Source organism: Petromyzon marinus, chromosome 3 (assembly GCF_048934315.1).
Source record: "Petromyzon marinus isolate PM22_M1 ecotype Great Lakes invasive population chromosome 3, UKy_Petmar_22M1.pri1.0, whole genome shotgun sequence".
NCBI lineage: Eukaryota > Metazoa > Chordata > Hyperoartia > Petromyzontiformes > Petromyzontidae > Petromyzon > Petromyzon marinus.
This window is the reverse complement of record NC_133669.1, coordinates 20,680,070-20,690,668: the sequence shown is the minus strand read 5'-3', so window position 1 is coordinate 20,690,668 and position 10,599 is coordinate 20,680,070. Positions and strand designations below refer to the sequence as shown.

General features: G+C 53.3%; 1 protein-coding gene and 1 long non-coding RNA gene across 2 annotated transcripts; one reads left to right on the top strand and one right to left on the bottom strand.

The window, feature by feature from the left end:
- Window positions 1–57: 57 nt before the first annotated feature.
- On the bottom strand, window positions 58–4,393 carry LOC116956838 (lipopolysaccharide-induced tumor necrosis factor-alpha factor homolog). Its single transcript, XM_032978686.2, has 3 exons — window positions 4,110–4,393; window positions 3,079–3,295; window positions 58–2,198 (listed from the first exon to the last, which is right to left on the bottom strand). The coding sequence occupies exons 1-3, from the start codon at window positions 4,219–4,221 to the stop codon at window positions 2,093–2,095; spliced, it is 435 nt and encodes a 144-aa protein (XP_032834577.1). The 5' UTR covers window positions 4,222–4,393; the 3' UTR covers window positions 58–2,092.
- On the top strand, window positions 4,223–6,573 carry LOC116956848 (uncharacterized). Its single transcript, XR_004405054.2, has 2 exons — window positions 4,223–4,350; window positions 6,026–6,573. It is a non-coding gene; the product is annotated as an uncharacterized LOC116956848 (long non-coding RNA).
- Window positions 6,574–10,599: the final 4,026 nt, after the last annotated feature.

Sequence of the window (10,599 nt, the reverse complement as noted above, 5' to 3'; positions counted from 1 at the left end):
AGTATTGTCATCAGTATGACATAAGTGTTGAGGCGTAAATGACGACTCGGAGGCAGATTTTCATGTAGGGGCTTGCGCCAGCTGTTTTATTAAGGACTTGTCTTCATACACCACGACTCCCGTGTACTGCACGCTCACTGCTTATACTCCACACCTTAGGGGAAGGGTACTGGAGAGGTCCCTCGCACACCCACAGGCTACCCTAGCCTGGTGCTCATTTCCCCCTACCCCGGGGTCCCATCGCTCCCCCAGGGGAAGGGTACTGGGGAGGTCCCTAGCACACCCACAGGCTACCCTAGCCCAGTGCCAATTTCTCCCTACCCCGGGGTCCCATCGCTCCCCCGGGGGTAGGGTACTGGGGAGGTCCCTAGCACACCCACAGGCTACCCTAGCCTGGTGCCAATTTCCCCCTACCCCGGGGTCCCATCGCTCCCCCAGGGGTAGGGTACTGGGGAGGTCCCTAGCACACCCACAGGCTACCCTAGCCTGGTGCCAATTTCCCCCTACCCCGGGGTCCCATCGCTCCCCCAGGGGTAGGGTACTGGGGAGGTCCCTAGCACACCCACAGGCTACCCTAGCCTGGTGCCAATTTCCCCCTACCCCGGGGTCCCAACTCCCAACTTTACACGTTGCTGGCTACCCGCAACGACCTCGAACACGTCGTGAGAATTTTATTGTGTTATTTTATTCTTTTATTCTCATTCTACGTGACTTTACCGAAAGAACCAAAGAAGAAGACCTCGAACGCGTCACGGGTCCCAACCTAAATATTCCCAGGGGGACATGATGTCACCGTCCCCCCCCTGTCCATGACGTCACCATACGTGACGTCATCGTGCCGGAGGGCGAGCGTGATATGACGTCACTAACTACTACTCTACGTAAGTATACCACGTTTGCAGTCGATGCCACATTGGGAAGTGGGTTAAAATTGAGTTACAAGATTGGGGGATAAAACAACGACAACGACGACGACGACAACAGAGTGAGTTAAATAAAAGCGTGCAAAAAAAACCCCACCCCCAAAGTATTACAACAAGCCAATCGCGCGGCGTTACTCCGTGCGTGCAGAATTCCAGGTGAGCAAGGTGAGTGTGGCGCTGGGAAGGGAGATCGAGGGACACGAGATGGTCTTTTTTTATCGGAGATCTGTCCGACTAATAAGGTGAGTGGGAGCCCGGGTTTAAATGCTTAGAGCAACGGCAGCTTAAACTTGCACGGACAAGCGAAAGACTTACAGAGAAACCCTTAGACCGGCATATACAATACGTGCAAAGAGAGAGACTTTTATTGATTTACAAGAAAGACATTAATTTTTTTAATGGCAACTGTTGTATGTGACGCCTTGTTTTTTCCCCCAAAAAACGTATCTCCACCAACTTCTGTGGCTGCGGTGTAGAACCTCAACTCGATCGACTGAATGAGAGCTGTCGTGCGTGTCTGTACGTGAGCTATCGTGCGTGTCTGTACGTGAGCTGTCGTGTGTGTCTGTACGTGAGCTGTCGTGTGTGTCTGTACGTGAGCTGTCGTGTGTGTCTGTACGTGAGCTGTCGTGTGTGTCTGTACGTGAGCTGTCGTGTGTGTCTGCACGTGAGCTGTCGTGCGTGTCTGTACGTGAGCTATCGTGCGTGTCTGTACGTGAGCTGTCGTGTGTGTCTGTACGTGAGCTGTCGTGCGTGTCTGTACGTGAGCTGTCGTGCGTGTCTGCACGTGAGCTGTCGTGCGTGTCTGTACGTGAGCTGTCGTGCGTGTCTGCACGTGAGCTGTCGTACGTGTTTGCACGTGAGCTATCGTGCGTGTCTGTACGTGAGCTGTCGTGCGTGTCTGCACGTGAGCTGTCGTGCGTGTCTGCACGTGAGCTATCGTGCGTGTCTGTACGTGAGCTGTCGTGCGTGTCTGTACGTGAGCTATCGTGCGTGTCTGTACGTGAGCTATCGTGCGTGTCTGTACGTGAGCTGCCGTGTGTGTCCGTACGTGAGCTATCGTGCGTGTCTGTACGTGAGCTGTCGTGTGTGTCTGTACGTGAGCTATCGTGTGTGTCTGCACGTGAGCTATCGTGCCTGCGCGCGTGCGCTCCGTGTGGATGGAGCGATCAGATCCTGCGCGACGTGGTGATGTACATCTTGCAGTTGGCGCAGCGATGCTCCACGTCCTTGCACGAGTCCACGACGAGCGGGATCCACACGCACAGCCACAGCCTGCGGCGCGGGGCGAGATGGGAGAGACGTGAAGGAGGAGGAGGGGAGGGTGGGTTGGAGAGATGGGTGCTGTGCTGGGGGCGGGCGGGGGGAGATGGAGGGGGAGACGGGGGGCAGGTGACGGGAAGGAATGACAGCCACAGTCTGTGGGGAACGGTGAGCTCGTGGTGTGATGGTGAGGATTTGGCGACGGATGGGGGGGGGGGGATGCGTGTTTGTGGTGGGGATAGGAGGAGTGATGGGGGGATGCAGGTGATGGGAGGGATGGTAGAGGGGGGGGAGAAATATGGGAGGGTGGGGAGATGCAAACACGCCCTAGGCCCAGCCGTCTTACACCACATGTATTTATTTTCTGGAGCCCTGTCACGAAGCAAACAGCAGCAACAACAGCAGCAACAGCAGCAACAACAACAGCAGCAATAGCAACAACAACAGCAACAGCAGCAACAACAGTAGCAGCAACAGCAGCAGCAACAGCAGCAGCAATAGCAACAACAGCAGCAACAGCAGCAACAACAGAAGCAGCAACAGCAGCAACAGCAGCAACAACAGCAGTAGCAACAACAGCAGCAACAGCAGCAGCAACAGCAGCAGCAACAACAGCCGCAGCAGCAACAGCAGCAGCAGCAATAACAGCAGCAGCAACAACAGCAGCAGCAACAGCAGCAACAGCAGCAGCAACAGCAGCAGCAATAGCAACAACAGCAGCAACAGCAGCAGCAACAACAACAGCAACAGCAGCAGCAACAGCAGCAGCAATAGCAGCAACAGCAGCAGCAACAGCAGCAGCAATAGCAACAATATCAGCAACAGCAGCAGCTCCTCTCCGTGTGGGTGGAGGTGGTGGTGGGGGGGTGCTGCTGCTGCAACGTCGCCTCACCCGACCAGACAGAGGCCGCCCATGATCAGCCACGTGAGGAGTCCCGGCTGGGTGCTCGTCTCGGTTTGCACCATCTGGCGGCACGACGGACACGTGGTGGTGACGGGGTTGAACGACGTGGGCTGGTGCTGCACCACCACTAACCCCGTGGTGGTGGTGGACACCGGCGGTAGCTGCACCACCGTCGCCGACGGTTGTGTCATGTACACCGTGGTAGCTGCGAGACAGGCGCACGCGGTTGGGGCATGGCACGGGGTGGGTAGAGAGGGCACAGGGTAGAAATTATTTTTACTCCTGGCCGTGTGCTTCTATTGTTGTTGTAACGTTCAGATGTGTCTAGTACCCCCCCCCCCTTCCCCCCACCGCTTACTGGACAAGGAGCTTCATAGCTCATCTGATTCCTTTGGTATAAATAAAATATTCAGATTCTGATCTGCCAGATCTGACCCGTGTCAGCCCAGTGCTCGCCGAGCTGCTCTTGGCTCCACCGGCTGCCTGCCGAACGAATGCACGAGAAGGTCGCGCTCATTGCACACAAAGTTATCGCAGAACAAACGAACCCCGCAGGGCTATTAGAAAGCCACCGGAGCGATGAACATTAAAATCGAGGTTGAAAACTAATTTCTGTACAACGGTGTTTTGTGTTGAGTTTTGTTCTTCCTCCCCCCCCCCACCACCGCCACCTCCAATTAGCACGTACGGTATTAAAACATTTCTACATACGTACAACCCGTGGCACCTGGATCTTGTCCCGTGACCACCTGCCAGCGAGCCTTCCGACACGCCACGTGGCCTCAAAGTGCACCTAGCCTGGCACAAGCGCTGCGGTGACGCCTCAAATAAATAGCTGGCGTGCCTTATAAGCATCGGTACTGGGAAGACAAAGACGGACGGGCGTGGTGGTGGCGGCCACACCACCCACTTAGGTCTGTTTGCTCAACCCCACACACGCAGCAGTGGCAACGGCATTTCGGCTTCAACGATCAAGACATCTCCGAGGTCTGTCCCCGCCCGGAGTTTGTGCGACTCACCTCCTTGCATTGGTGCCGGATTGTTGCTGCCCTCCTGGCCCGCGTATGCCGGTGGTTGCTGCATGGGGTAGTAGACGCCCTGGTGGTCGCTCTTTGGATTCGGGGAAGCCATCGCCGCTCCTTGACAAGCTGTATTTCTTCTGACCAGCGCGCACGCACGGGAGACGAAGACCTCTTTCGAGCGATTTGGTAGAAGAAGAGTGAGGGAAAATACGAATACGGGCTCCCCTATCGTGCCGCCGTGAGTAATTGCAATGATTTTTTTCCGTAATAATGTGGATGGGTTGTAAATGACGCGGACTAAGCCTGCGCCGATAGGAGCCTGTGTTTGCTTTGTGGGTGTCTGCCGCCCGCACCCCGATTAACCAGGTTTGTGTGTTTAATTTGATGGTGTAATCGCAGTCACCGTTGACGGCACAGAAAACCCCCCACGGTATTCATTTGTGTTTTCCTCCACAATTTGTACGCCTAAATATTGCAGCTGTGTGTAATTAAACAGGTTGTTTTGATTGACCAGGAATGAACACACTTTTGCCGGACATCTAATATGTGTGCCCCTTGTGCGGATTAACACTCCAAATGACGTGACTTCAGGAGTAGTTCTCTGATGTTCTCTTCCAGGGTTTATGCTCTGACACAAGGTGGTGCAATGCTGGCTGTGAATATTAATGATACATATTTTGAAAGCATTTTGATTGAGCCCACTTGCATTCATGGGAATTTTTCTTTTTTATATATATACAAAAAATTTGAGTTGTTCGGTGATGCTGCATTGGCGGTGGTGCATACGCACAATTAACATTCAAAAACTCAACACGTTCATCAATAACACCGTGGCCTTAAAATGCATAAAAGGCAACGTTTCTGGTGATAGCCCTTCTTCGTAGCACACATATAGATGCCACCCTGTCTCCAGCATCTCCATGTGCTTTAAAGAACGGCAATTCCCCGAAACGTCGCCGATTATATATATATTTTTCTAAGGCCACAGTTATTGATGATTGCGTTTTTTGAGTTTATGTTTAAATATTTATGTCAGCGCGGTAATTTTTATTTTATTCTGGAACGCGGCTACTCTCCTCCCGATTTTGTGTTCATATTTTTTCGCCGTGTTTTCGTAGCGGTGACCCAGGTGACACTCTTGCAAATGCGACTAATTCTACTTACTTGGGTTCTCATGCCAGTAACATAAATTCATTAAAGACATTAGATATTTGATTTGTTTTTCCCCCACACGCGCAATGGCTTGGCACCGACAGCACGAGTGGCATGGAGCTGGTCAGGAAATTGCAAAGACCTTGATGTTTGGAATCCTTTCGATTTCCGTGGCCTCAAGCCCAATCTTCCAAAGCTCCCTCAATCAAATTCCCCTCTTTATCTGTACAGTCTCTCGATGTGGCCCTAATTATACCGATCTTTCATAAATACATCGTACATTGGAAATGTCGCCACGTGTGGGGAGGGGGGGGGGGGGTGCTGAAACATCCCTCTTGATATGCATTTAATTACCGGCAGCGCGTTTCATCACTCAAGTGCGACACCGCAGGGAAAACTGAACTGATGCTGCCTCGCCGGGCATGGTGAAGTATGGTCAAACACCACACCCCCCCCACCACCCCCCCCCCCCCCCCCCCAGTGACCGACATGATACAGCACTGCACAATGGAAAATTAGAAAAAGTTATTTTATACGGCGCGCGACAAAGCCCTCTTGCGAGATGCGATTTGTATAAAGGTGGAGTCACACCCCTCCCCTCCCACGTGCCATGGGATAAATGTGGTAAATGCGTTTTAGAGGTTTTTTTTTTAATACATGACATTTTATGGCGATTACTTGGGGCTTTAAAACTCCACGTCGGCCTGTTGTGTAACCGTGACGCGGGGTGTTTGTGCTTGCGGCCGTGTTTGTGCCAACAGCTCAGGGAGTGGAGTCGTGAAGGGAAAAAAAGGCCGCAACTTAGCGAGGTGGCGGACGTATCAATGGAACTGCTGTGGACGATCTCTCTCCTGGACATGTTCGCTGCCTTTGACTGCCACTCGGTCGCTAGTCTCGGCCACTGGCCATCGCCCCTTCGAGTGACGAGTCCTGCCCATACCCATGTTGTTATCCACTCCATCGCAGCACACGCTGTATACAGATTCACAGGCGTTGTGGTGTCCTCCCAGAAAAAACTCCACGTGCGGCTCAATCTTGAGCCAGCGCAGGATGTAGTGTAGTCTCACACGAGTCGAGTAGCCTACACGAGGTTACTTTTGAGCCCTTGATTAGAAATTCCCCCTGCACGGTATCCGTGCCGCAGCCTGGGCCAATCCTTGAAGTCTGTCACAGAGGGTGGTGCGACCAATGGTTTAAGAATTTCTCTAATCGATTGACACTAACCCTAACTGATAACCTTTAACCCTCTAAATCTAGCCCTATCCCCAGCATGATATCGTCTCTTTATTAATAAAGCACACATATGTTGGCCCTGTCATGTGTGTGTATGTATATATTAAGTAGTGTAGAGGTTAGTGCGCTGCGATACGAACCCTGGTGGACCCGAGTTCGATTCCCGCTCACGGCCCACACAGGTGACGATTATTTGAACCGGTCCTGGACCTCCCCTGGGTCAACTCAGTCTCAAATGAGTACCTGTTGCGGTGTGTAAACATCGCCACTAGGGAGACAAAAGCGGTCTGGCGTGGTGCTGGCCACCCACCCCCTCGTGTGCCACAGTGCCAGCGGCCTTCATAGGTGCTACTCGCTAACAGCACTCGCCCCAACAGTCTGTTAAGGCTGGGCGGAGGATATCCATCTTTGCTTATAGAAGTATACGGTATACGTGTGTCTGTAGGATACGGAGCAACTGTTAACGCAGTTGTCAACTTTGTCATGCTGTAATATCATTCATATTGTACACTGGCCATTAGCTGACAGCGGTCCCCAACCTTTTTGGCACCAGGGACCGGTTTCGTGGAAGACAATTTTTTCACGGACCGGGGGGGGGGGGTTCATCATTGTGTCTTTCCCTTCTTTTTCGAAGCTTTCCAGCGACGTTTGTTTTTTACTCATTGTGGCTACTAGGGGTTAGAGCTTGTGGGCTTACTCATTTTGGCTACTAGGGGTCAGCGTGTGGGCTTACCAACACTGTGACTGAGACAAGTGCGCGGTGCGGGAAAGAGGCGCGGACGAAAGTGGTTAATAATAAAATAATGGGGGCAGGTTCCACGTGCGGACTCACCGCCCTCACCTCCTGCTGCTGTGCGGCCCGGTTCCTAACAGGACACGGACCGGTCCGCGGCCAGGGGGTTGGGGACCCTCTGCGATCAGCAGACTTAACAGGGACTAAAGTTAGCTTCATACCAGCCGCTAACCGTCACGGTTGGACTCCCAGCCGATGGCGTAAATCGTCCCGGAGTGCGCCCAAATCTGGTCGGTTCTCGAAAGGTTCTCGAAGGGCCAAATCAGCGTCGAGCCCCGGTGCGACGCTGGGCGACCACCGTGCAACGAGGTGGAAAAGGCAGCAACTCAGGGCAGCGCTGACCAAACAAAGCGTTTGGAAAAAAAAACCAGAACAAGAAACGGTCTCACCCTTTCTGGCAGTAGAAACAGGGAGGTGTGTGTCATGCAATGTTTAACCACCAAACAGAAACATTTCTTTGCGATGAATCAAGTTGCCGCATTCACCGCGCGTTTGTTTGCATATGCGGTCAATGCGGTGAACTTGATTCCTTGCAAGAAAAAAATGTTTTCTATTTCGCGGTCAAACATCCTAACGCAACTCCTGCCGTTTGATTGACAGGAAGGGTGGAGCCGGTTCTTATTTTTGACGACGTCCGTTTGTCCCACGTGGTCGCTCGCTCGTTGTGCCTTCTTGCCTCCCCTGCGCGTGAACAACCTCACCCACCACACGTAAACAATCGCCTTCGCATTAACAACCTGCAGCTTCCGTTCCCGCCCCCCCTCTTAAAGCAACCCCCGTCTCTTACTCCCCTAGTCCATCACCCCCCCCTCCCCACCACCCGTCGCCAGCTACAACCAGGACTATCCCCATCCAAGTTGCTTCCCCTATCACTACCCCAACCACTACCACTACCCCTATCACTACCCCAACCACTACAACTGCCCCAACCCCTATCACTACCCCAACCACTGCCACTACCCCAACCACTACCACTACCCCAACCACTACCACTACCCCTATCACTACCCCAACCACTACCACTACCCCAACCACTATCACTACCCCTATCACTACCCCAACCACTACCCCTACCACTACCCCAACACCTATCACTACCCCAACCACTACCACTACCCCTATCACTACCCCGACCACTACCACTACCCCAACCACTACCACAACCCCTATCACTGCCCCAACCCCTATCATTACCCCAACCACTACCCCAACCCCTATCACTACCCACTACCACTACCCCAACCCCTATCACTACCCTAACCACTACCCCAACCACTACCCCTATCACTACCCCAACCCCTATCACTACCCCAACCACTGCCACTACCCCTACCACTATCACTACCACTACCCCTATCACTACCCCAACCACTACCACTACCCCAACCACTACCCCTACCACTACCCCAACACCTATTACTACCCCAACCACTACCCCAACCACTACCCCAACCACTACCACTACCCCTATCACTACCACTACCACTACGCCAACCCCTATCACTACCCCAACCACTACCCCAACCCCTATCACTACCCCAACCACTACCCCAACCCCTATCACTACCCCAACCACTACCACTACCCCAACCCCAATCACTACCCCAACCACTACTACTACCCCAACCCCTATCACTACCCCCAACCACTACCACTACCCCAACCCCTATCACTACCCCAACCACTACCACTACTCCAACCCCTATCATTACCCCAACCACTACCACTACCCCAACCACTACCCCTATCACTACCCCAACCACTACCACTACCCCAACCCCTATAACTACCCCAACCACTACCACTACCCCAACCCCTATCACTACCCCAACCACTACCACTACCCCAACCCCTATCACTACCCCAACCACTACCACTACCCCAACCCCTATCACTACCCCAACCCCTATCACTACCCCAACCACTACCACTACCCCAACCCCTATCACTACCCCAACCACTACCACTACCCCAACCCCTATCACTACCCCAACAACTACCACTACGCCAACCACTACTATTACCCCTATCACTACCCCAACCACTACCACTACCCCAACCCCTATCACTACCCCAACCACAACCACTACCCCAACCCCTATCACTACCCCAACCACTACCACTACCCCTATCACTACCCCAACTTCTATCACTACCCCAACCACTGCCACTACCCCAACCCCTATCACTACCCCAACCACTACCACTACCCCAACCACTATCATTACCCCAACCACTGCCACTACCCCAACCACTACCACTACCCCAACCACTACCACTACCCCTATCACTACCCCAACCACTACCACTACCCCAACCACTATCACTACCCCTATCACTACCCCAACCACGACCCCTACCACTACCCCAACACCTATCACTACCCCAACCACTACCACTACCCCAACCACTACCCCAACCACTACCACTACCCCAACCACTACCACTACCGCAACACCTATCACTACCCCAACCCCTATCACTACCCCAACCACTACCACTACCCCAACCACTACCACTACCCCAACCCCTATCACTACGCCAACCACTACCACTACCCCAACCACTATCACTACCCCAACCCCTATCACTACCCCTATCACTACCCCGACCACTACCACTACCCCAACCACTACCACAACCCCTATCACTGCCCCAACCCCTATCATTACCTCAACCACTACCCCTATCACTACCCCAACCACTACCACTGCCCCTATCACTACCCTAACCGCTACCACTACCCCAACCACTACCCCTATCACTACCCCAACCACTACCACTGCCCCAACCCCTATCACTACCCCAACCACTATCACTACCACTACCCCTATCACTACCCCAACCACTACCCCAACCACTACCCCTACCACTACCCCAACACCTATCACTACCCCAACCTCTACCCCAACCACTACCCCAACCACTACCCCTATCACTACCACTACCACTACGCCAACCCCTATCACTACCCCAACCACTACCCCAACCCCTATCACTACCCCAACCACTACCCCAACCCCTATCACTACCCCAACTACTACCACTACCCCAACCCCAATCACTACCCCAACCACTACTACTACCCCAACCCCTATCACTACCCCCAACCACTACCACTACCCCAACCCCTATCACTACCCCAACCACTACCACTACTCCAACCCCTATCATTACCCCAACCACTACCACTACCCCAACCACTACCCCTATCACTACCCCAACCACTACCACTACCCCAACCCCTATAACTACCCCAACCACTACCACTACCCCAACCCCTATCACTACCCCAACCACTACCACTAC

Bases quoted from the DNA above. Each gene is read 5' to 3' on its own strand.
- LOC116956838 (XM_032978686.2), bottom strand. From the start codon at position 4,221: ATGGCTTCCCCGAATCCAAAGAGCGACCACCAGGGCGTCTACTACCCC. The intron at 3,296-4,109 runs GTGAGTCGCACA...CCTGTCTCGCAG, and splicing joins TCCGGCACCAATGCAAGGAG to CTACCACGGTGTACATGACA. The intron at 2,199-3,078 runs GTGAGGCGACGT...CCCGCGCCGCAG, and splicing joins GGCGGCCTCTGTCTGGTCGG to GCTGTGGCTGTGCGTGTGGA.